Source organism: Spermophilus citellus, assembly GCF_964194105.1.
Source record: "Spermophilus citellus genome assembly, chromosome: 11".
NCBI classification, from domain to species: Eukaryota; Metazoa; Chordata; class Mammalia; order Rodentia; family Sciuridae; genus Spermophilus; species Spermophilus citellus.
The window spans coordinates 69,742,804-69,770,744 of NC_138192.1; the positions used below are offsets into that span (position 1 = coordinate 69,742,804).

The window sequence follows — 27,941 nt, forward strand, 5'->3', positions numbered from 1 at the left end:
TTAATCATTTTGGTTAAAAATCCATTTTTGGAGTATATCTGATGGATTGCATAACACTAAACTCGGATGCTCTCCATTTGCTGAAAGGCACATTTTTAAGAATGGATTATATAGAAGTTGATCCTGCAATAAAAGAAAACACAACAGACGTTAAGTTTCAAGACTCATAGCTAAGTGATCAATACCAATATGACATTATGGTCTTATTAAAGCTAAAGGGAGAATTGCATTCCAAATGTATATCTTTCTTAACTTTAAATCTGCCTAAGATGAATCATGTTTGATAAAATATTATGGGTTTCTGATGTAAACAACACTGCATACCACTACTGATCAACTAATGTAAGGCATTAAATGAAAAGAGAGGTATCCAGGGCAAGGTCTGAATCAAGTTTTCAAGCAAAAAACAGTCCACTGATATATACATGTGAGAAACTCCTAAAAATCATAAATCATAAAAGCCAGTCTTACAATATTCTGGTATTACACTAAATATTTTTTAGTTAAGTGGTGGTATAGTCTAGCCAAACCTTAAGATGTGTTTTAAAACAAGAGATCTGTCATGCAACCTCTCAATCCTACATTAATGAAAAACTACTAAAATGGAGAAGAAAAATTAATCACTTCACATTAAAATATGAACATTTTTTTCTCTATGCATGCCAAGAAAAATAGTGACTGCTGCAAAAAGTATTGTAAGTAACCCTAAAACATAAAAATGGAGTAACTGTTTTTAATAATTCACAGAAGATCTTGAGATACATAAACTATGCTTTAATCAAGCAACTTTATGATTCTTTTGTTCCTAGGAGTACTTAATTCATAGGTATATTCTCTTATCACATGGGTAGAAACATATAAGAAAGTTAATAAAGGCAGAAAAGTTCTAATGGATAACAATGAACTATATTTCATGCATTTTCCTAGATAAGCAATTATAGCTCATCAAAATCATTAAAGTAGTGGGTGAATTAACTGCATTGAGGTACCTTCTGGATCTCCCATATCTGTTCTCCAGCAGCAACTGTCTTGTGACCTTTATAGGCACATGCCTGTAGCTGAACGATACCTTGGACAGCATGAAGACACAGTTCCTTCTGGATGTTATGCCGGATTTCATGCTGCACCGAATATTCAAAGTACTGTGGAAAAAGAGTGCTGTTACTGATAAAAGCACCTGGTGTGTTTGGTTGCAAAACAACATTAGCCAGTCAAGGAATAATAAAGGCATGCCCCCAACAAAATATTATACTAAGAAGTTATCAGAAACATAAGCTGAGCATTTATGGTAGGAGACACTACAGTCCTCCTTCAGTCTATCATCAACAGTGGTTACTTAATGAACAAGGTGTTTCTCTCCACACCAGAAACTAAGTCATCAAGTAGAGCTGGACTAGCACAGGCAGGCACACTGCAGAAAAGGGCCTCTGAAGCTCATCAAGTCCTTGACTGGTCTTCTCTCCTCAAAAATTTCCTTCACTCCTTCGTCTCAATCAAAGGCACTTGCACTAAATTAGAAACTACAGGCACGCTGTATCTGTTTCTTCAACTGTAAAGTGAGTAACTTAAGAGTTCCTCCCACAGGATTATGAAGATAAATGGATTAGAACAAAGTCTATGAAGTGGTAAGCAGCTGATTCACTTTAAGCTGTTGTTACTATTATTGATGCACCCAATTAATTAGTCTCTGAGTTTTCCTCTCAGATGTTACCATCCTGTCCATTCTTACTGTTCTGTTCTTTTCTTTCTTAGACCATAAAAATTTATACTGCAATGCCTCCAGCTACCTCCAATTTCTCATCCTGTAATGGAGCAATCCTACCTGCTGTCAGTTGGTCTTTCATAGCAGTGGTCTGATCCCCTACTGGCCCAGCTTAAATGCATTACTGCTGTTGCTAAGATAAACTCCATCTTCCTTAATTGGTGCCTGAAATGGCCAATTTTCAATCTTGCATCAACGATTGCCCCAGTGGTATACTCTGCTCCTTTCATGCAACTCTACCAGTGCAGAATACATGCATCCATAACCTGTGGCTTTGCTTTGCAGTGTGCTGATGTCTGGAAAGCCCTTCTGACCCTTTTTTGCCTGCCTGACTCCTTTTCATCCTTCAGCAACCAACTAGAATATTACCTTCCCTCTTTGGTACTCCCTGAATTTGTCCTATTGTACAAAATTTCACCTTTCCAAGGCTTCCACATACGTTAGAGATTACTTTCTATAGTATACTATTGGAATTGTGTGTGTGGCTAGCTGATGTTTCTACTTAGAACACCCATTATAGAGCAAATACTTAATAATGTTGACATTCTAAAGGTAATAAGGGTTAGCACAATTAATTTTCAATAATGAAATAAATAATATTAACACCAATATTTATTGAGTCCTTATGATGTACTGGGCAGATACTATGTTAATCCTTTTATGTATTTGAATAGGCACTCTATAAACATGAACAGAATGAGTGCCCTTGGTCTTGATCTCAGGCTTCATTTCTCTTTTCCTACAAATAAAACATCAACCATGTTTGTAACTGGTACTTCTTCCAGTAGAAACATTGGAATAAAATGGATTTAGATGTTGACAGGAAATAGCATTCTAACTAGACTTAGCCAAGAAAGGTAAACCTTAGAATCCCAAAGATGGTAACAAAGGTTGTCTAGTATTCTGCCTCACTATAAAAAGTCATTAAAATGATTCTAATAAAGAATAGAAAATAGTTGAAAATCCATAGTAACAAAAAAAAAAGTATGTAATTAGCTAGCTGAGAAAATTGTAGAAACCTGTAACTTAGATTCAGGCCAAATATCCTGTAGGAGAAAGTGAATGAAGAAAAGCATTAAATGCCATAAAGCTGTAATGACTTAAACCATATTTTACCAGAATACTGGCCAGTTCAGTCACATAAATAAAAATGCTTACTTTTACTTAGTATATACAAGTGTTGTTACAATAGAAGTGATGCTATAAAAATTATTATGTTGCTTAAAATTGAAGGCAACATGAGAAGATATTCAAGTGATAGTATATCTCAAAATTGTAATACTCAAAAATTAATTTGCAAAGTAAAGTGCAATGTTTCATTGAAAATAAAATTTATAGGATATGAACCAAAATAAAATCAATGTTTGAATTAGAATGACAGATGCCAGTGTCATTTTAAAATATAAAGTAGACAACATTGTTCTCCTGCTTGAAAACCTCTTGTAGCATTTGTTGAACTCAAAAATAAATCCAAGTTCCTTAATGGGGCTTGCAAAGTTCTATATGACAGCTCTCTTACTGATATCTCTGATCTCATTTCCTACCTCTCCTTGTCTGAACCATTCTGCTCTGGTACAACAGCTTTCTGCTGTCTCTGTGAATGTGCTACTGGGCCTCTACTCTTCCCATTCCTCCTCCAGGATGCTCTTCTCCCAGAATGTGGTTATTCTCTCAACTTATTCAGGCCCTTGCTCCAAGGTCACCTTCCCAGAAAAGTCCTCTCTTGCCTGAAACCCGACACCCCACCCTGCAAATCTACCACACACTTATTCCCTGACCCACTTTGTTTTTCTTTATAGCCAAATTTAAGTATTTATTTTCTCTTTTATTGTGGAAAAAAATGTTCCTGTGGAACAGAAGCTTCAAAAGTTAGGGACTTTGTCCTTTTTATTATTATAATAGTGCCAGTTATATTATGGGCTCTAAATAAGTTTTTGTTGAAATAACATGTTAATTTTTCTCCATTTCAAAATTTTTAAAAGGCAGCTAGCTATATTCTATTGAAAAAAATTAACATCATTTTATATAATATTATAAAAATATCTTTGTTGCAAGGATAATAGAAAAATAGACAAAACAATATATACAAAATCTCTTCAACTTTTTTTTTTTTTTTTTTTTTGTATCAGGGATTGAACCTAGAGGTACTCAGCTGCTGAGCCACATCCTCAGCCCCTCTTTTTTATTTTGATACCAGGGATTGAACTTAGGGGTACTCAACCCCTGAATCACATCCTCAGCCCTATTTTATATTTTTTTTAGAGACAGGGTCTCACTGAGTTGCTTAGCACCTCACCATTGCTGAGGTTGGCTTTGAACTTGCAGTTCTCCTGTCTGAGCCTCCCAAGCTGCTGGGATTACAGGTGTGTGCCACTGCGCCCAGCTAACCCCAGCCCTTTTTTGTTTTATTTTGAGAGAGGGTCTTGCCAATTTGTGTAGGGTCTCACTAGGCTGCTAAGGCTGCCCTTGAACTTGCAATCCTCTTGTCTCAGCCTCCAGAGTCACTGGGATTACAGGCATGCGCCACTGTACTAGGCTAATATCTTCAATTTAAGAGAAGATAAATGTAATACTAGAGAAATTTATTAAGTAATTACATTTATTGACTTGTTTTTAACAAATGAGGAAATACTTCCCTTTGCTTAAAACCTTATTTTTATTCTCATAGTTTAGTGTTATTTTCAAAAGATTGCAATTATTCATGTAAAAAAAATTAAAAAAAATATATGTATATATACATATATATGTATTTATATACACACATGAAGATATATTTGCACATAGATGTAAATATATGTATGTATGTCTATATGTATTTCCACCCCATTTCAGAATTACCCCTTGACCATACAGTGATAGATCCAGTTCACTGGCACTGGCTTCTGGTATCTATATAATCTACCCTCAGTGGATTGATTGCTTCAGGTGAAAACAGATCAGAACTGGATTAAGCAAAGCCCAATGATTAGAAAGATGTATGGAAGAAAACAGAACAATTGACCCTTTCTTCCTAAAACTGAAAACTTCAAAGTTACATCGTGTTAAAATAGGATATTATGAGTACTTAATACTATAAAACTCCTAACCACATAGCCTGGACTCTACATCAAAATACCTTCTGTTCCCAGAAAACACACATTCCAGGCTCCAATTCTTATTAAATCTCTCTTCACAGTCTTCATTTTGTTCTCATTTTCAGCAGCTACCTATCTTGTTCCTACTTACCCTTCAAAAACATGTTTCCAGTGTCATCTTTCCCAGGAAAATGTATGGGTACCCAGTCTAATTCAAACCCCACAGCACTCCAAATGCTTTATCTCAAACCCTTCATACTGACTATAGCTGCCAGTTTTGAAAGAGGTTTCCTGAAGGAGTTAGAATCTAAATGGTTTTAAGCCCCTCAGAGTATCTGGCATGCAGGGATCACTCAGTGAATTTGATTAATGATAAACAAGAGAGAGAGAATTGAATCCTTCTGGGAGTTAACTTGAAAATGGTAAAGAAAGGAAGATAAAATACAGAAACTTAATATGTAATATGTTACCTACCCATAGAGCTAGATAGTAACATTTAGCATTTTAGTATTAACTGGTAAGATAGATGGTAACAAGCTGGGATCTGACTAAAGTGAATAAAGAACATACATTTTTGGAGAGCAGAGGGTGTTACTGAAATAATATCATGGCCCACAAAAAGAGCTTTCAATGTAGCTGTGTTGTTATTACCACTGGATATAATTTGCTATTAAGTCCCGTTAAACAGGGGCTTATTTATAATCTTGTTAAATCACCATGTCAAGAGTCACAAAAACATTAAAAAAATATATAAAAGATCATGTTCTAAACATTTCTAAAGGCATGTACTCTGCTATTTTCCCATTTTCCTTTTTACTGAATGGGTAGGCAACTTCAAATTATTTTCAGAGCCAGACTGGAAACCAAGGCAAAATACTTTACAACTTCAGTATCAGTCATCAGTCTCAGTCTAAAAATATGTCACACACTAGCTTACTGGAATAAAAAAGATGAGTTAGGACATCTGAAAAATAAGTAACATCTTAGTTGTATCTGTAGTTGCCAGTGAGAAGGCAGGATTTCTGACACTCACCTGGTTTCCCCCAAGTCCATGACATGTGTACAGAATCAATGGTTTGCCTCCTTGATTATTTTCTCCAACATCCAGGCACAGAGGCTGACTAACACTTTTAATCTAAAGGGAAAATTTCAAATCATAAAAATTAATCTATGTAGTTTACATTTTCCAATTAATTCCTAGGAAGTAATGTTGTAAAACTGTAAATGTAAATGTAAAATCTTAAAAGGAATATACCAGAAAGTATTCCAACATTTTTCCCTAAACCACATAAATATTAGTGGCAAGGAATAAAGGAACAGGAAAATACTTACATATCCAGATATAACAGGATTAAGGTCTGGCACATACACTTCTGGATAAATAGTTTTCAGATACCATGTAAAGTTCTTACACTGAAGGCGGTTTTTTATTTCAAATCTTTTTGAAAGATCACCGAACGATTTCTAGAGAAGGATGAGAAATGAAGGAATGCTTCATCAAAATAGCTCTACTAATGGGCTTCAAAGCTCCTGTTTGTGTTTATATTTAGGAAGAAAAAAATAAAATTGTGGTCCAAAATACAAGACACATCTTAACAGCATTTGCCATTCATTTAGGCAATGAGCATGCCTGCCCAATCCTTCCTGGCTTCAGGGAGAATCAAGTATCATTGTAGTGCTGACCAGACAGTATTTCATTCTTCATTTGTGCCACAAACTTCTTTATACAGTACAAAGATCTCTATTGAAATTCTGTGGGCACAGGAGTGGCAGTGGGAGCATTCTAAATTAATCCCAACTTTATACTTAGTTGTCTGTAGAGCAAGGTGAGAGAAAGTAGGAGTACATAAACAGTATACACAGTGTAACTTCCATCCCCTTGTCAAGAACACAAAAACAACCACTACAAAACAGCACAATTGGGAATACATTTTTTTTCTAGTGTAAGAGCTTTACTCTTAATATTCCAAACTAGATTTTTAGTAGAAAAAGAAAACTTTCTTTTGAAAAATCATTAAACTGAAAATGTATTGGGCTAATAGGCAAATTTTCACAGATAAATTATGTTTGATATCTAACTGTATGACAAAAAAGTAAATACTCATCATTTCAACAAAGGAAAATATTTTCTCATCCCAACTTCAATGTCATGAACTCTTAAGGATTCTGCTTAGCTCAAGTAAATTTATGTGCTTTATGGTAAGAAGAGGTGCCTAATGGCTCACTCACCCCTCTGTGGGTGACAAGCAGAGAGCTTCATTTAGTTAGCATCCACTTGCTGCCTTAGCCAAGTAATCTTGTGCAGTACATAATCTACCTAATTTGTCTTAGTGGTCTTGAGTTAAAAAGATTGCAGTCTAACCCAGTAGTGCTCTAAATTTGCATCTTACTGACATGTTACAGGGAGACATCAGAGAACAATGAGAACATACAGTTAACCAAATCTTTCTTTACTACCACTCAAAATGTTGATGTCCTTGACTCCCAATAAATACCACCACCACCTCAAATTAGAGCTGTTTCCTACAAAAACAGGCTTGGGTGCCATTTACTGAAGCATGTTCTGAAACTGTCTGGTTAATTTATACCACACCCAGTGCTTTCATACTGCTGTTCATATAGATGGAACTCAGCTCTAATGTGCTAAGCCTTATGTTTTTGCTGACTAGGTGATCTCTGACAGGTTAGAGACACAGTCACTGTATGTTTGTTATCATCTTCTTATTTCACAGCTACTCTTGGGAAGAGCCAAGGCATGTATTCCATCCCTTAAGTCAGGCAAGGAGAAAGGAAAAGACCTGTCACACACTCCACCTCCAGCTCCCAGACACCACTCTATGAAGTGCCATCCCCACCGTATGTTCCTAAAGGGGCTCTGCCAAGGTACACCTCCAGAGAGTAGCAGAAATTTCAAGGGGAAAAGGCTTGATATTCCTGTCCATCCTCGCATCACACTGAGACATCTTTTCTACCTTCAGTTTGAAAAAGCACTTAAAACCAATATTTAGTTGTCAATCACATCCCCCAAAACCAGTAAAAAGCACTTTTACTTAATCTAATTTTTAAAAGCAAAATACTGAAACAAGATTGTCACAAAATATCTTTCAAATGAAAAATGATAATATTAAGCAGAATGTCTGAAATTTTGAAAAGTAGTTTGCTTAATATTTTTTCTTAAAAGAGAAAATGATCATCCTTCAGTTACACATTTTAAGAGTTAAAATTGTAGCTTCAAAAATAATTTTGACAAAATGTTTTGTACTTGAGGCAATCAAGCAAAAGAATATGAGACATTGGTATAGGTTTTTTATTTATCATAACATAATAATTTAGCTTTAACTTACTTGTTTAACAATTTTTGCTGCATCTGTGTTTCTCCTATAAAATATCTCCTTATATTCATCCATCCAGACTTCTGCAAGGCGAACTTGGTTGCGAGCAATCACCTGAGTGCCTTTTGGAAAGGTATGAGGGCTTTTGCTGCGAAAAACATGTCCAACAACAGAGCAAGGCATAATCTCCAACTGCCCACCACATTGCCATACCTGATAATTAATGATATTTGTTTAAATTTACAGTATTTGGGGAAAAATCAAAGTGTTGCTTTTAAATTCACCTTTAAAATATTAATAAAAACAAAACAAAGAAGATGTTTACTCCAATTTCAAATAGTCTCTGTTCCCTGCCAGTTCAACATAAGTTCTGTAAATGTAAAGAATAATTTCATTAAACAGTATAAACCCTAAAGACAACAAAAGGGTATCTTCAGAAAGTAGGTAAATAAAATAATGATTTTTGGATTTTTCATAAAAATTAATTCCCAAATTACTTTTTGCAAACAATCATGCAAGTTCTCTAGTATATGCAGAAGAACAAAGGCTCTTGTTCACTGGCTTCCATCTTATACAACTTACATGGTCACTTCACTTAAACCACAGTGCTTCTTCTAAGGCATGAGCCAGCAATCTGGGGATAAGTGCACCCCGACTCTTTTATCTTTTATATATTAAATTTGATAATATAAAAGCAAAACAATTGAAAATAGCCATTATTACTGAAATATGGTCTCGTAAATTTGTAAAGTAGTTGGTCATTATACTTATTTGCACTAATTCCAAATAAAACAGAAAATCATGAAATGAATACATTTCACTCAACTGTCTTAATAATTGGTTCTGCCATATATAATTGCAAGCAAAATATCTGAAAAGAAGTCATGTTTAAAAGTAAACGCTAGTACTAAGGAAAGTGATCACATACACTTTTTTCTTCTTTAAACAAAAATAAGAAAACTCAGTGATATGTTCCATTCGACAAATTATGCTTGAAATACAAGGGCTAGGGGCTGAAAACACTGAAATGAATAAAACAAGACCCCTGGCCTTAAGCAGTCCAAACTGGGCTAAAATCATCACTGTCAGTATGTGATGAACCCACAGCCCAAACTTAAAACTAGTTCATTTCTTTTTTCAGTACATTCCAGCCTAAGGGATAATAGATGAATGATAAGGTCATAGCAAACAAAACAAAACAAAAGCTTATGAAAATGAATACATAAGATAGATGTAGAGACTATCCAAAATCTTCATTTTGATTTTTCATATTAACTTTTAACATACATATTTTTTAAAAAATAGCTCATTTAATCCAAAGAGGTAAGTTCAATATACTTTAAAAGTATACACAAATGTTTTTCCACAGACTCCCTTGATAATCAACTCATTTCCTGAAGCACTAGGTTTAATTATATTTGTCTTGGCTGGAATTCAGTAGCTACAAGTGCATTAATTGGTGTTATTGCCTGGACATGGGATTTTAACCAATTCCTCTTGTTACATTGACAACCATGAATAAATATATCAAGTTACAATTTAAATGGAAATATTCTTATTTCAAAATTTCCAGCAATTAAAACTTAGAAAGCAAAAGAAGTAAAGACTGTATACATCTATAACAATCTGTACCAGCCAAGTAGAGCATAACACATTTCATTGTTTAACATGTGTGCTGTATTTAGTCTCCTAAACTTACTCTGAAAGACATTTCTATATTTTCACCTCCCCAAATTTCCATTTCTTCATCATAACGTCCAATATGCTCAAAATATTCTTTTGATATGGAAAAAAGGCCTCCCGCAAATGTGGGTGTTCTGAAAAACAATCCATTGTCAAACTTTGTTATAAAAACGAAACAAAATTAAGTAGCTTATTTAAGAACTTAGCTTTATAAGGTATATATTACAATTTCAAATTTTTCCTATACATACTGTCTTTAAAGTCAAGTTTTTTTGGAGGAAAAATAAATTCTCAGTGTATTTGCTAAGGTTAGTAAGTGTCTTCTCCTAACCTTGTTTTAATATTCTTAAGTGATGATTTATGAGGAAGATATGAGATAAATTTTACTTCCAACTTATTATTCAGTAATATCATGCATATGTGCCTAAGTAAATTACTTTATTATTTTCTATGTACAGAATTGTGTTCTTTGCTTTTATTAGTATGAATTACCTCAGAGGCAACTGCTGCAAATACAGAGTCCATACATATTTAATATAAGATATTACAGTATGAATATAAGACTTTGAGAGCAGTCCTCTTACTTAATTGGGTAGGTTTCATCTTGCCTTCTTCGCTTTTCATGATCAGGAAGTGACTCCCAGCCAAATGAAAGGCTCCAGTCAAAATTTCCACGATTATGGTTACCTCCATATGGAGAAGGTTTGTTGAATTCAAATGTGTTCATATCTATGGAGGCAATATCTGGACTCACCACCGCAGTGTTGTTCTCAGCTATTCTGGCCAGCAAAGGTTCTAACCAACCATAGAAACACTCACCTAAAGAAGACAGAAGTTTAGTTAATTCAGTGAGAACACTGAAGATTTTTTTCTTTAGTCATTAATTTTCTTTAGTCATTAAAATTTTCATTTTAGTCATGAAAATTTATAGAGAAATGAGAATAAGAAAATAACTTATGTTTTGAACATGCATGCAATAGTGATTTACTTTTTCCAGCTTTCATAAGTTATAATAGACAAATAATAACTTTATGTATTTATGATGTCAAGTTTATATATATATATATATATATATATATATATATATATATATATATATACACTCATGAAATAATTATCACAATCAAGCTAATTAAAATATCCATCATCTCATATGTGCGTGTTTGGTGAGAATATTTAAGATATAATCATTTCAAATTTAAGTACACAGTATATTCATACTATAGTCACAATGTTGTATGATTGATCTCCCAAAGAGAGTATTTTCCAAATGTCTCTCATGAGGAGAACAGGAAGAAAAGGGTAAAGGAAGATCAAGCATGGCTAGGAAAATCTTCCTCCAGATGGTCTTTTTCTCCTAGAAGAAGCAAAATGATACTAATGTGTTTAAGCTTCAAATGATATGTGTCCCTTTAAAAGAGGATATGAATCAAAGATAACCTTTCCATCTAGTCCCCAAAGTACTCTAATTTAAACCTGTCCCTTTGGAAAACTTCATTTCTCTCTGTAGGGCTTAAGAAAAAGTAAGTGAAAGAGTCAAAATATTCTGATTTTAGCAGTTGAAGAAGAGCCATTCAAATCTGCCCCAGACCAAGACAGTAGGGGCCATGGAGTCCCATGAAAGGTGTAGATTTTCATCATGGGATAGGCTGTCCCACATACTGAGCAAAGCCAAACAATACCTATGCAGTTCTATTCTGGGATCCCCATTGAGGAATATTTGGCAGTCATTGTGCAGAAGGCTATTAGACATATTCTCCAGAAGAGTAAGAATGCCCAGTCGGATCACATTAAAATTTGGATCAGAAGGAGAAATGCTAGAGAACGGTGTTTTCCTTTACAAAGGCATCTTTAGATCTCTCTTCATCTTTTAAATGCCCAGTATTCAGAGAATACAGGATACAACATCTCTAAATAATTCAAGCAAACCCAAAAGTTCTTCTGTAACAATCAATGTATACAAAATCAGTCACTGGGTCAAACATAACCTATAGGCTGGCCAGTTCAAAGATTAACACTCATATAATAAGTAAAACTCACTAAGTATATAATGCAAGTGACTAAATAACATTTATTGATATTTATCATGCCCACTGCACATTTGGGTCCAAGTATACTTTCTAAATATTTTTAAAATGTTGACACTTTTAAAAATAAAAATGTATTTTTATTTTTAAGGGATGTAGGTCAGTGATATACTGCTTATTCCTAGCATGAGCAAGTCTCTGTGTTCAATCCCAGTACCACCAAAACATAAAGCAAAATATACAAACAAAATGTTGACACTGAAAAATATTAAAATACAAAAAAAAACTAATAGCAACAAAAAATGATGAAACTGACAATATTCATGGAAGAGAGAGAAAAAGACGTTGGGAAGGGGTACCCATAACTTGGCATAAGAAGGAGTTCATAAGTCTTAAAAAAGAACTGAAATATAAATGTTTCAGTTGGGACAAAGTTTAATGACAGGATTGGTTAGACTTAAATAAATTTTCATTTTAATATGTAGGGATTCAAAAATAACAAGGAATTTTTTTTTGGGGGGGACAGAATGCACATGGGGGGAGGGGGGAGAATCCTAGGGAAGGATACCACACTGGGAAAGTTGGTCATGGCAACATTAAAGTTGAGGAGACCTGAACACAGAAGAGCTAAGAGCTATATAAGTGAAGTTCCTAGGCAGAGCCCTTATCTTTGCTATAATCAGTTGAAAATGCTGTTCAAGATAATGCAATTAGACAGCTAAATAAAATTAACCTCTAAATTTGAGGGAAGGGAAGGGAAGGGAAGGAAAGGGAAGATGTTCCATCTACACACATACTTACAGTGAGCATCTAAAAATGTGAGCGTCTCAGCTGTTGCTACTGCTGCTCCTAGCAACCGAGCTGTGATCAGACCTTTCCTTTCTTTTTGTCTGACTATCTTTACTATAGAAAATTGTTTTATATATTCTTCTAACTTTTCATGTAAGTACTCTGTAGGGAAAAATAAAATCAGGATTAATGCTTTCTAAATTTATATATACTATATTAAAACGAAAGAAACAACAATGACTCCTCCAAATTCATAATGTTAATAGTTGCATGTCTTCTTCCAGTAAAATGAAAAAGTCTATTTTAACTCTTTACTGGGAAAAAGGGGAGGGGATTTCTATACCCAAATCATAACTAACACACAAAATTATTGCACATGCTTATGGTGAACACTTCATAACAATAAATACAGTGTGTTTGGGAGAAAGTGAGAGACTTAAATGTTGTGGACCCCAGGAGTTAAACAAACAAACAAACTCAGAGTTCAGAACAGACTGACTATGGGAGTAGAAGAAATGGAATTAGGTCAAAAAGATATTCAGTGATTTTTAAAATTGGCATTTACGTCTGGAAATCTTAATGAAAAATCACCTGCATAAAAAGGACTGATTTTCTGATATTTAGGCAATGATCAAAACAATTTAAGAACAGAATGTTGAGGGAAAAAGGAAAGTAGTAAAGTCCAGAGCCACAGCATTTTGGGAACATTTCTACAAAGACTCAGCAGAAAAATTTTGGAAGTTTTGGAGTCTCCTGACAGATTTTTCTCCAGCAAAAATATAGAAGTAAAAAGGAGCATGTAAATCAGGAAATAAAATACAGGCAGAACTTTAATGATGGGTATGTAATTTGAGGTACTCAATATTCCAATTTGGATGAGATACATAATAAGCAAAAGTTGAGACAGTAGGTGAAAGAAAAATCCATTATCAAGTCAATCAAGTGCTGTTCATATTTTTAAACAACATCTCAAGCCTACTCTTTTTGCCATTAAATTCTTGATTCCTCATTAAGTACATAATGTAGTTCTTCAAGTGGTTTTCTTGGGCCTATATCATAGCCTCAAAAAGATTTAGAAATACAAAAAAAGTCAACAATATCCTGGGGTAGATATTTGCTTCTGCCATACTTCCAAAGCAAGTACAGATGACATTGACTTTATCTGGGAATATAAATGTCTTTTCAGTTCTCTGGGGATACAGAAAAGAGAGCTGCTAATTTAAAGTTTAAGCATTCTTAAGGGAGGTGAGTCTTCATGAACAGCCCTTATGGTAAACTTAACCCATCTAAACACTATTATCTCAGAGTAGAATTAAACACACACATATGCATATGTGTGTGTGTGTGTGTGTGTGTGTGTGTGTGTGTGTGTGTATAATCATAAATATATTCTACTTTAAAGGAGTTATAAAATTTAAAAGATCTTAATGGGAATTGACATTTTAAAAAGGAGTGACTATAATCCCTTCAGTATAGACTCTCATTGTTTGAATTTACTAAAAACTTTTAAAAATTTATTCTGAATTTTATATAAATTCTTATATACTCCCTAAATTTAGTCCCATACTTCTCTTTTTGGAGATTAAGCACACAAAGCTATATGGGACCAGATGTCCTGGGTTCAATTTACAGGCACAATCACTTTTAGTTGTGTGAATTTGGACAAGCTGGTTCACCCTTTCTGTACCTTACATTCTTATCTATAAAATGGGGATAATAGGACTCATCAACAGTAGACTGATGGGAGGATAAAATGAGAGATTAATGCACAAATACAGCATTAAGATATATTAATATGTATTTAATAAGCATTAAATACATATTAAGATATGGTTTATGTTCTAAAAATGCTCTTTTGTTTGCTCTCCCAGGGATTTAACTATTTTATTATTACCTGACTATCTACATATTTATGCTCTTTTCTCTAAATACATTGAAATCAAGGGCTAGTTTCTATCTCACAGGCTCCTTTACAGCAAAGAGGAACATATTTCCCACAGTAGTATTCATTGGATAGTTCTTTGAGTTAATGACAAATGACACTAGTGTGCAAAGATAACTTTCACTAAGAAAACTGTCCCATATCTCCTGTCAAGTGTCATAAAGAATTATAAAAATATTCAGATATTTTGACCAAGCAGTCCTATTTCTCCTAACTTACTATCTAAAGGTAGAATGCACAAGAAGTAAAGTGATGTAGGCTCAAGGATATTACTCACTGCCATATGACACAGTAATGCTACAGTGTGAAGGAAAGATGAATGGTTAGTAACATCTGTCCATCACTGTCATGGAAAAAAAAAGTTTTGAAGGTAAAATAAACAAAGTTATGTGAAAATGTCAGCTTTCAAAATCACATTTACGGCATGGATATAATAAGATAAACATTATATGTTTATTTAGATGTAATTATAGAAGAAAATGAAAAGATTAAAATGGTTGAAACAGGAGGAAGATTATGTATGAGTACCTATCTTTTCATTCTGATTTCCTTTAGTTTTTAAATTTTGTGCAGTTAAATAAAAATGGTACCTTCAAATGAAGGCTTACTAAAAGTAAACCTACAGTGTCCCTATTTTTCTCACTATTTGGAAAATCAATCCAAATAAAAGTCATCTGAGAGAAAACATTGAAGAAACCAAAGAATAAGATTCTACGATCAAGTTTGTTGTTATTCTTGTTCTAAAGGCAAAACATGCAAGTCAGCAGAACTCAATCAGACATCTCTTGAAACCCATGGACTATAGTCCAACTAGACAGAATAAGGAACCAGAACAGAACCAGTAGTAAATAAACCAGTGAATCATGGTTAAGTGGCAAATTAACTTGGTCAAAGGTATTAGAGATGAAAACTAGAGCTCTCTAACATATAATCTGAATCCAGGGACTTGAATTATAAAGCTCCAATTTTTGGAGTTGGAGGTTTCACATGCAGGCCAAAAACCTCTGGTGTTAAATAACTTTATTCTGCCTAAATATTCATGTATCTTGAGAATATAATGCTATTTTACCAAAATGTTTAATTTTGAAATTATAAAAACATTTAAAATTGTATGTAAGAATGATGAAATAAGCCAAGTTAATAATTTCATTTATTACCATATCTGAAATCTGGATATATTTTATAACTGATAGAATATAAGCATTTTTCTTTTCTCATATGTAAGAAATGTTGGTATAAATAATGATAGTGCTTTGGACTTGATAAAAGAGTATTATTTCCATTTTATAGATAAGAAAACAACTAACTATTTGGGTTAAATATCAACACTGAAAAAAAAAAGCCAAAGTAAAACACGATGTATTGACTCTTTCTTGATTTTAATTACTGATTTATATTATTTATTAATTGGTGTGTTACTTATATTAACTCATTGATTTTTCAAAACAACCATAGTATTATGTGTTAGTTCTGTATTTCCCCAATTATCAGCAACAAAATTAGATACTTCTTATACTCATTGTCATGTTAGTTTAATTGACTGTGGGTTTTTTTCTTTTAGTGGTTTACAAACCAATGACATATGTTATAATAAATTGGATAAATATGGTATTATCCCCATTTTATTAATAAAGAAATGGAGGCAAAGAGATTAAGTAACTTGCCCAAATTACATAGTTGGTTAGAACCAAAACAGGAATTTAAATCAAGGCAACCTGCCTCCAGGTTCAAGTCTGTGCTCCTAACCACTATGCCTTAAAATAAAAGCCACACATTGAGAACTAGAATGTTATGAATAATGCCATTTAATATATTTTCGCACTCCAAAATATTGGAATATGTACATACTTGGATTCTACTTGCATTCATCATACACACCATCCAAACTATTATATTCCAGTTCCTAGATGGCATACATAAAGCAAATATAAGCAAGTAGACTTTGTACACCACCACATGGATTTACTTAGAAAACGATCAAGTTGGAATGTACTCACTTACCATCTACACTAGCATCATCCACCAAAATGATTTCCTTCAGCAGAATTGCAGGTGAAGAATAGAGCACACTGTGGACAGTTCTAAGCAGTGTGGACCATGCTTCATTATGAAAAACTATTATGACGCTGGTGGTAGGCAGAGGAGGGCAGCGCTTAAACTTTTGTTCAATACATCTAGAAGAAGCCAAAAAAGTAGAAGAGCAATTAAGACTTTTATTAGTTACTTCACAGTTATACTGCTGCTAAAATTATCATTATTTAATGTTTACTACAAAAAAATGACAGCAAATACTCTCTATGGAAGATAATCTTAATGCTATATCAGTGTAAATGGATAGCAACATATTTTTACAAGCAGATTAGTCACCCAGAGATCATGTCCACTGATACAAACTACAATTTCTTATTATATGCCTCTCAACAGTATAGTATTTAAAAACAAATAACATTTAAATAAAAAATAACATATAAAAGAAACAACATGGCCAGGGATGGTGGAGCACGCCTGTAATCCTGGAGGCTCAGGAGGCCGAGGCAGGAGGATCACAAGTTCAGAGCCAGTTTCAATAAAAGCAAAGCACTAAGCAACGCAGTGAGACCCTGTCTCATAAAATACAAAATAGGTTCTGGGGATGTGGCTCAGTGGCTGTGTGCCCCTGAATTCAATCCTTAGTACCTCCTCCAAAAAAAGAAACATGTAAAATGAAAAATCCTGGTAATTGCTCAAGTAAAAAAAAAAAAAATTCTCTATTTTCTTGCTGAAATCATCCATTTTTCTTATTTGCAACTTTATTAATCCAATACTCAATTTTTAAAAAGTTATTAGAAACTTTCATAAATATGTAATGCATTTCCTATTTATCAAGTTTATTTAATCACTTTAATCAACATATGAAATCAAAAGGGGAAGACAGCCTACCACAAACTTAAGATCTTACGTAGATCATCATTTGACATATGCTTAACACCATTTCCTACGTGTTTTAGAGATTTTGCTCCAATAATGTACTCTACTTTTGCATGTAAAAATTTTCTTTTAATAGGACATATTTAGGAGTTAAAAAAAAAAGACCAAAATTCATTTTATAAGTCCATTTTATAAGACAGTGCTTCTGTCTACAATGTGATAGGCACAGGAAGAAAAATCCCAAGTAATTCTGAGGATTACAACATCAGTTATGTATGGATTTTGAATTCATTTTAATAACAATGATTTCCTCAGAAAAAATAATCTTTATTTAAGTCACTGGGTGGCCACGTTCAGCCTCCAGCCTTTGAGATGGAAGTGGGGATAATCACAGCGGCTAGCCGGCTGAAGTGAGGTGAAGTTAAAGTGACTAACATGCGGGAGGAGGAGGGCTTCAAAACACTGGCACATAAAACAAACCATGTGTGGACTGTGGCAAAGATAAACAAAGCAACTGCATCTTTAAAGTCACTTAAATACCAAATGTGGCTGTACAATTTTGGACAACAGACTATAAAATCCTCCTACCCAGTCAAATCCTCCCACACTAGGAATACAGTGTGTGAACTCAAGCAAACACTGCTGCTCAAAACCAAAGATAAGGAAGTAAACCATTCACTCTTGGAGATAAGAGCCCAACACACTTCATTTGCTTTCCAGGGCCATTGAAGGATAGGGGGGCACTGTAGCCTCCAGCCTGACAGTAGAGGCCTGGGAAAGTCACCCTAAAAGGATCCACACATTATCTCATTAGTGACTTTAGAACCATACCTGAGTGAGAATGTCTTTAGCCTTTTCTAAGAGCAGGTCCACAGAGTGGGATGTTTATAGTGATAAGAAAGGAATTAGGTTGGGAGTGAAATACAAAGAGGAGGTGTCAAGAGCACTGAAGAGGAAAAGGAGAGAGTGGTGCTGAGTGAAAGTGGTTCGGCTCTCTAGAGCTTCCACGATTTCAAAGCACCACACAAGCGCATGGTCAGAAGTAAAGCACCACATTTTTCCTCATTTGTTAGAGTAAAAGCAAGGTATTTATTCTGAGATGAATTTTGAATAAACTACCAATTACAAATAAAGTTCAAAAACAAACTATATATTCTCTTGAATAATAATTACACAGAAATAAATGACTAAATATGAGCTCATATTTTAACACATAAAGGTTTATAAACCTACATAAATAATAAGCAAAAATCCTGAAAAGTTCCATGAAATAGTATTTTATATTTTAAGGAAGAAGAAGGAAAAGAAGCACTTCATGATTTATTGTCTTATAAATATTTTAGAGAGAGAGAGAAAGTCAAATTTGGGGATTAAATTTTTTCCCTAACTTTATTTGCCATGCAGTTAGTTAGTTAATACAATATTAATCAAGTATTATAAAAAACTGAAGATATAAAGTATAAATGTGCACAAACATTCACACCAATAAAATGTTATTACTTAATTTTACAAGGATTTCCTTTGATTTAAGCTAGGGACTTATTTGCTTAACTGATAACTACTAATATTAGTTAGAAGTTAAAAAAATAAGGCAGAGCAGCCAGAGTAAAACATCATATTTTACCATTAATACAAATGATAAAATTCCACAGTGCGATTTTACAAACTCTATTCAGTTTGAAACAATTTATGTTAGATACATCCTTTAAAAATCATTTCACATGTTATTTAAAATAGTGCAAAAAATAATTTATCAAAGTGACTACATTTTTCTAGTTAACCATTAGAAAAATTGGGCATATAGAAACTTGGTTAAATTAGTCACATGATTATCCATATTAATAAAGACTAGATCTATATGTGGAATGAGAATGGAAAATACCTTCCTTATGGATATAGGTGACTTTCAAATTAAGAAACAATTAAATCTTCACTACCACCACAAAATCCTTTCCAAAGTAATAAATAAACAAACCTTTTATTATAACCAAAAAATGCTGTTAATGTGCTTAGTTGCTTTTTACTCACTTAATAATTAATAGTGACAAACATTACTCTAGCCTTGTAAGACTGCAATTAAAAAGCTCATCTTGAGCTAATATCATCATTTCAAAGAATAAAAATCATGCTTATTGATTTTTGGTATGGACTGCTTTTTGGTCAAGAACTCTCTCCAAATCAGTAAAATGTAATACTGCATTTGAATCTATTGAGAAAGGAGCTGTGCATATTATAACTAAATATTTTACAGTCATTCATTTGTTTCTTTTCACATTTTTTTTTTTTTCAAAATGAACCATTTCACTTTGGATCACACAGATTACCACAAAGTGACAGAAGCCTAATCTATACAAATTCAACATTAAGGGACTCCTATAGTTGATGCAGGTTATCAACATTACAAATCTAGAAAAACCTGAATAAAGCAATAAACCAGCCCACAAAAGTCCTTTTCTTTCAGGTTCACAACCAAAAATAATCTGTTGTAACAGGAAAGCAAAATAGGTGGTCATTGTTTGATTGCTATTTGCCAATCAAGTACTCTCAAAAATTCATTTTGGCCTTTGCAATTCATATATCAAATTTGAATAGTACCTTACTGATAACAAAACTAAGGACACAGAGAAAGCACACGAGGTGCCAGAGAGAAATTTTAATCAAAATATCCTATGCTTGAGAAAAACTTGTAAACAAAGTGACTGAATGAGTTTTGCCCTCTTAGTATCTAAAGAAAAACAACCCTATAGATATGAGAACTTTAAAAAATTATGGACAAATATTTTTACTAATAATTGTTAAAATAACTTAAGAGAAAGCATACCAAAAAATGGGCATTCTGAAACCTAGTTAAACATTCAAAGCAGCCATGAAGTCCGAGGTTTAGTTTATAAATCCATAAAATATTATCTAGTAGCTACAAAATCTTGGCACATTTTTTAAAAATTTCTTTTCTATAGCAGCACACAGAGAAGTGAACAAACTTTCTCAACCTCCTACATTTTCTATAAAAACTGTCCAATATTTCCTTCACAGCATTTAAGAATGAAGGATTTCCTTGTATAAAGAAGTCAGATCTAGAATTCTGTTTCTAATTTAAAAGCTAATAACTTTTCATGTCTGTTCTATATACCAAGCTGAGATATGGGTAGCTATCCTTAATAGTTATAAACAAAAAAAAAAAATGAAAGATTAAAAAAACAGTATTTGGAACTAGCAAGCAGGGAGATAAGTGGCTGCGACATGGTGGAATCCCGCCAGCCAAGCCCGCACTGACCCCCGGGCTGAGTTCGGGATTTCAGACAGGGAAGGAAGCGGTACAGTCCCATCCCCCACAAGGGACACTCCACTAAGGCAATCAGCGGCCACCATCTTGGAGAGCTGAAGTATCCACCGCCACTCTCCGAGAGATTGCAACAACAAAACAGGTGTGTGTCACTCAGCTCAGCCCCCATACATAGGGGGATTTCGCATAAAATCTCTCCTAGGCTTTCCAGGGGAGGGAGTATCAGAGTGAGCCTGCATAAAGACTAAGGGAAAACTAGAGGCACCTGACCTTCAACCCCCCCTCCCATCAGCAGCCAAAACAAAACCTGTCTAGCCAGCGCTGGGGGAGGGGCAAGCAGAAAAAATCAAAACCATAGAGTGCCGGGGATTCCAAAAGCCAACTGTGTGACCCCGGAGATCCAGGCTGTCTGATTCACGCGGCCTGCCCCACGGCTACAGAAGGTGTGGCACTGCAGAGAAGGGATTAACTAGCAAGCAGGGAGATAAGTGGCTGCGACACTGTGGAATCCCGCCAGCCAAGCCCGCACTGACCCCCGGGCTGAGTACGGGATTTCAGACGGGGAAGGAAGCGGTACAGTTCTATCCCCCACAAGGGAAACAAAACAATAGAGTACCGGGGTTCCCAATAGCCACCCTCCACACCCAACAAACGGCAGGCCCAGAGTACAGTTTGAACTGCCGAGAACCATCACTCAGGGGAACTCTGGTCTAGCAGGAGAAACCAAGACTAGCAGGAGAAACCAGGGGACTAGAGGCAAGGCCCTCGCGACTGGGAGGCTGGAAACTGCAGGCCCGCCGGCGACAGTTCACCCACTGCCTGCGTAACTGGGCAATAGGAGAACGCCCGCCCGCTGGCGACTGATCACCTACCTGTGGCCTGTGATACTGGGCGGCTGGAGACCGCCCCCCTGCAGCAACCGGGAGCTGAAACCAAACAGAGACAGTCCAGTCACACCCCCCCATTAGGACACCCCGGCAAGGAGACTGGGGCCCGTCATAGCAAAGTAGTGTTGTCACTGGAGCTCGGACGTGGGAATTCCTTCCCAGCGGAATCCACGTTAGCAGGCATAGTTTAACAACACAAAGGAGAGACATCAGAGTAATACAGAAACAAAACAAATCTATAGAAGAGAGCAGAAACACGACAATCAAATAGAGCTGGAAAGTAACGTGGACAACATGAGAAAACAAGGGAAAAAAGGATTACAAACAATGCAAGACAACTCAATTCTACAGGAGGACATAGAAACATCAGAAGCAGGGATAGGGAAAGAACTCAAGGCATACCTAACTCGAATGGAAAGGAATATTAGAGAAGACATGAGACAGCAAGTCCAAGAAATAAAAGTATATTTTGAAAATGAATTAAACAAACAAATTCAAATGGCAAAGAACGAGCTCTACCAGGAGATAGAGATCTTAAAAAAAATCAAACAATAATCCTAGAATTGCAGGAAACTATAAACCAAATTAAAAACTCAAACGAGAATATAACAAATAGACTTGATCAAGTAGAAGTCAGAACATCAGATAATGAAGACAAGGTTTATCAACTTGAAAAGAATATAGTCAACACAGAAAAGATGCTTAAATCCCATGAGCAATCTATTCAAGAGATATGGGATGTCATAAAAAAACCAAATTTGAGAGTCATCGGGATAGAAGAAGGCACAGAGATTCAAACCAAAGGAATGGACAGCATATTAAATGAAATAATTCTAGAAAACTTCCCAGAGATGAAAGATGGAATGCATTGCCAAATCCTGGAAGCCTACAGGACCCCAAACATCCAAAACCATAATAGACCAACTCCAAGAAATATAATTATGAAGATAGCCAACGTACAGAACAAGGAGAGAATATTAAAAGCTACGAGAGAAAAGAGGCAGATTACATTCAGGGGTAAACCAATTAGGTTAACGACCGATTTCTCATCACAGACTTTGAAAGCGAGAAGATCCTGGAACAATGTATTTCAAATGCTGAAAAATAATGGATTCCAACCAAGAATACTGTATCCAGCAAAATTGAGCTTCAAATTTGACAATGAAATTAAAATCTTTCACGATAAACAAAAGCTAAAAGAATTCGCAGCAAGAAAACCAGCTCTGCAAAGCATTTTGAGCAAAACACTACAAGAAGAGGAATTGAAAAATAGTGCCCAAAACTAACAGCAGGAGGTATCTCAGTAAAGGGGGAGGAAAATAACCAAAAAGTAAAACTAGCCAAACTAAAATAAATAAAGAAGCATGACTGGAAGTACAAATCATATCTCAATTGTAACCTTAAATGTTAATGGCCTAAACTCACCAATCAAGAGACATAGGCTAGTAACCTGCATCAAAAAAACAAATCCAACAATATGCTGCCTTCAGGAGACTCATATGATAGAAAAAGACATACACAGGCTGAAGGTAAAAGGTTGGGAAAAATCATACCACTCACATGGCCCTCGGAAGCAAGCAGGAGTGGCCATACTCATATCGAATAAAATCAACTTCAAACCTAAGTTAATCAAGAAGGATAAAGAAGGACACTATATACTGTTAAAAGGAACCATCCACCAACAAGACATAACAATCATCAATTTGTATGCACCAAACAATGGAGCTGCAACGTTCATAAAACAAACTCTCCTCAAGTTCAAGAGTCAAATAGACCACAACACAATAATTATGGGTGACTTCAACACACTGCTCTCGCCATTAGACAGATCCTCTAGACAAAAACTGAATAAAGAAACTATAGAACTCAACAGCACAATCAATAACCTAGACTTAACCGACATATATAGAATATATCAACCATCATCAAGTGGATACACGTTCTTCTCAGCAGCACATGGATCATACTCAAAGATAGACCATATATTATGCCATAAGGCAACTCTTAGTAAATATAAAGGCGTGGAGATAATACCATGCACCATATCTGATCATAATGGAATGAAATTGGAAATCAATGATAAAAGAAGGAAGGAAAAATCCTACATCACATGGAAAATGAACAATATGTTATTGAATGATCAATGGGTTATAGAAGACATAAAGGAGGAGATGAAAAAATTCTTAGAGTCAAATGATAATACAGACACAACATACCGGAATCTATGGGACACAATGAAAGCAGTTTTAAGAGGGAAATTCATTTCTTGGAGTTCTTACCTCAATAAAAGAAAAAACCAACAAATAAATGAACTCACACAACACCTCAAAAACCTAGAAAAGGAAGAGCAAAACAACAGCAAATGTAGTAGAAGACAAGAAATAATTAAAATTAGAGCAGAAATCAACGAAATTGAAACAAAAGAAACCATTGAAAAAATTGATAAAACTAAAAGTTGGTTCTTTGAAAAAATAAATAAGATAGACAAGCCCTTAGCCATGCTAACGAAAAGAAGAAGAGAGAGAACTCAAATTACTAACATACGGGATGAAAAAGGCAATATCACAACAGACACTACAGAAATACAGAAGATAATTAGAAAGTATTTTGAAACCCTATATTCCAATAAAATAGAAGATAGTGAAGATATCGATAAATTTCTTAAGGCATATGATTTGCCCAGATTGAGACAGGAAGACACACACAATTTAAACAGACCAATAACAAAGGAAGAAATAGAAGAAGCCATCAAAAGACTACCAACCAAGAAAAGCCCTGGACCAGATGGGTATACAGCGGAGTTCTACAAAAGCTTCAAAGAAGAATTAATACCAATACTTTTCAAGCTATTTCAAGAAATAGAAAAAGAAGGAGCTCTTCCAAATTCATTCTATGAGGCCAACATCACTTTGATCCCAAAACCAGACAAAGATACTTCAAAGAAAGAAAACTACAGACCAATATCTCTAATGAACTTGGATGCAAAAATTCTCAATAAAATTCTGGCGAATCGAATACAAAAACATATCAGAAAACTTGTGCACCATGATCAAGTAGGATTCATTCCTGGGATGCAAGGATGGTTCAATATACGGAAATCAATAAATGCTATTCACCACATCAATAGACTTAAAGACAAGAACCACATGATCATCTCGATGGATGCAGAAAAAGCATTTGACAAAGTACAGCATCCCTTTATGTTCAAAACACTAGAAAAACTAGGGATAACAGGAACTTACCTCAACATTGTAAAAGCTATATATGCTAAACCTCAGGCTAGCATCATCCTAAACAGAGAAAAACTGAAGGCATTCCCTCTAAAATCTGGAACAAGACAGGGATGCCCTCTATCACCACTTCTATTCAATTTAGTTCTCGAAGTACTAGCCAGAGCAATTAGACAGACAAAAGAAATTAAAGGCATAAAAATAGGAAAAGAAGAAATTAAATTATCGCTATTTGCGGATGACATGATAATATACTTAACAGACCCAAAAGGGTCTACAAAGAAGCTGCTAGAGTTAATAAATGAATTCAGCAAAGTAGCAGGTTATAAAATCAACATGCATAAATCAAAGGCATTCCTGTATATCAGCAACAAAACCTCTGAAATGGAAATAAGGAAAACCACTCCATTCACAATATCCTCAAAGAAAATAAGATACTTGGGAATCAACCTAACAAAAGAGGTGAAAGATTTATACAATGAAAACTACAGAACCCTAAAGAGAGAGATAGAAGAAGATCTCAGAAGATGGAAAAATGTACCCTGTTCATGGATAGGCAGAACTAACATCATCAAAATGGCGATATTACCCAAAGTTCTCTACAGGTTTAATGCGATGCCAATCAAAATCCCAACGGCATTTCTTGTAGAAATAGACAAAGCAATCATGAAATTCATATGGAAAAACAAAAGACCCAGAATAGCAAAAGCATTTCTAAGCAGGAAGTGTGAATCTGGAGGTATAGCGATACCAGAGTTCAAACTGTACTACAAAGCAATAGTAACAAAAACAGCATGGTACTGGTACCAAAACAGGCAGGTGGACCAATGGTACAGAATAGAGGACACAGAGACTAATCCACAAAGTTACAACTATCTTATATTTGATAAAGGGGCTAAAAGCATGCAATGGAGGAAGGATAGCATCTTCAACAAATGGTACTGGGAAAATTGGAAATCCATATGCAACAAAATGAAATTGAATCCCTTTCTCTCGCCATCCACAAAAATTAACTCAAAATGGATCAGGGAGCTAGATATCAAATCAGACACTGCGTCTGATAGAAGAAAAAGTTGGCTACGATCTACATATTGTGGGGTCGGGCTCCAAATTCCTTAATAGGACACCCATAGCCCAAGAGTTAATAACAAGAATAAACAAATGGGACTTACTTAAACTAAAAAGTTTTTTCTCAGCAAGAGAAACAATAAAAGAGGTAAATAGAGAGCCTACATCCTGGGAACAAATTTTTACCCCCCACACCTCAGATAGAGCCCTAATATCCAGAATGTACAAAGAACTCAAAAAATTAAACAATAAGATAACAAATAACCCAATCAACAAATGGGCCAAGGACCTGAACAGACACTTCTCAGAGGAGGACATACAATCAATCAACAAATACATGAAAAAATGCTCACCATCTCTAGCAATCAGAGAAATACAAATCAAAACCACCCTAAGATACCATCTCACTCCAGTAAGATTGGCAGCCATTATGAAGTCAAACAACAATAAGTGTTGGCGGGGATGTGGGGAAAAGGGTACACTTGTACACTGCTGGTGGGGCTGCAAAATGGTGAGGCCAATTTGGAAAGCAGTATGGAGATTCCTGGGAAAGCTGGGAATGGATCCACCATTTGACCCAGCTATCCCACTTCTCGGACTATTCCCTGAGGACCTTAAAAGAGCGCACTATAGGGATACGGCTGCATCAATGATTATGGCGGCACAATTCACAATAGCTAGACTGTGGAACCAACCTAGATGCCCCTCAATAGATGAATGGATAAAAAAATGTGGCATCTATACACAATGGAGTATTATGCAGCACTAAGAAATGACAAAATCATAGAATTTGCAGGGAAATGGATGGCATTAGAGCAGATTATGCTAAGCGAAGCTAGCCAAGCCCTAAAAAACAAATGCCAAATGTCTGCTTTGATATAAAGAGAGCAACTAAGAACAGAACAGGAAGGAAGAGCATGAGGAAAAGACTACAGTAAACAAAGACGAATGGGGGGAGAGAAACGGAGAGAGAAGGGAAAGCATATGGAAATGGTAGGTGAACTTCAATGATACATAAAATTATAAGAGGTTATGAGGGGCAAGGGGGAGGGAAAAAAAGGGAGAGAATTGAACAACAGCAGAGGAGGTAGAGAGGGAAGATGGGAGGGGAGGGGAGGGAAGGGGGGATAGTAGGGGATAGGAAAGGTAGCAGAATACAACAGTCACTAATATGGCATTATGTAAAAATGTGAATATGTAACAGATGTGATTCTGCAATCTGTATTTGGGGTGAAAATGGGAGTTCAAAACCCAATTTAAGTCAAATGTATGAAAGATGATATATCATGAGCTATGTAATGTTTTAAATAATCAATAAAAAAAACAGTATTTGCTGATTTCCCACCTCAGAATGGCTAAAGAATAAGCAAATGCCTTAGCTAATGCCTCTCCCCTTCAAACCCTCGTAATAAAGAGTAAATAATAAATAGTCTTCAACATACTCAGGAGGTCGGGTGTCAGGTCCAAGATCTCGGTGTAAAGAAATCCTGTCACTTGCAAAAGCATTAAAACAGTGTTTTACTTCCCCACGTTCTTTTTCCTTTTGCTCTTCAATACTTAAATTGGTTGTCTTGAATGCTTTGCCAGAAGCACCAGGTGCGTTAGAATCTTGTGGTGGGCGGTCAAGAGCGGGTTTCAATTCTGCTGCTGTATAATATCCTTGCAAACAGGGTCTCTCACCAACATCAATGTTTTGCCTGACAGGTGCTCCTATTTGCATTTTTGGCATTGCATCTTTAATATTGTTTACAGCTTCTAGCATTAAATCAAACACCTTGTTCTTGTTTTTCATATTTCTTTCCATCCTTGATTCTTCTTTGGAATATTGAACACTTACTTCTCTTTGCATTAAAATCAAAACTATTAAAAAGAAAAAAATTACTGCACCAAGCTTCCAGAACTTTTTATGGTAATGTCTTTTAAAATGTAATTTTACTAGTCGTTTTAGGTGAGCCAT

At 35.1% G+C, this 27,941-nt stretch overlaps 1 protein-coding gene across 1 annotated transcript; it reads right to left on the bottom strand.

The window, feature by feature from the left end:
* Window positions 1–27,941, bottom strand: GALNT3 (polypeptide N-acetylgalactosaminyltransferase 3; the record flags this gene model as incomplete). Its single annotated transcript, XM_081260860.1, has 10 exons — window positions 1–123; window positions 990–1,142; window positions 5,870–5,971; window positions 6,169–6,300; window positions 8,181–8,381; window positions 9,868–9,985; window positions 10,436–10,670; window positions 12,680–12,829; window positions 16,611–16,783; window positions 27,427–27,941. 10 exons carry the CDS (start codon window positions 27,939–27,941, stop codon window positions 1–3), a joined length of 1,902 nt encoding a protein of 633 aa, XP_081116986.1.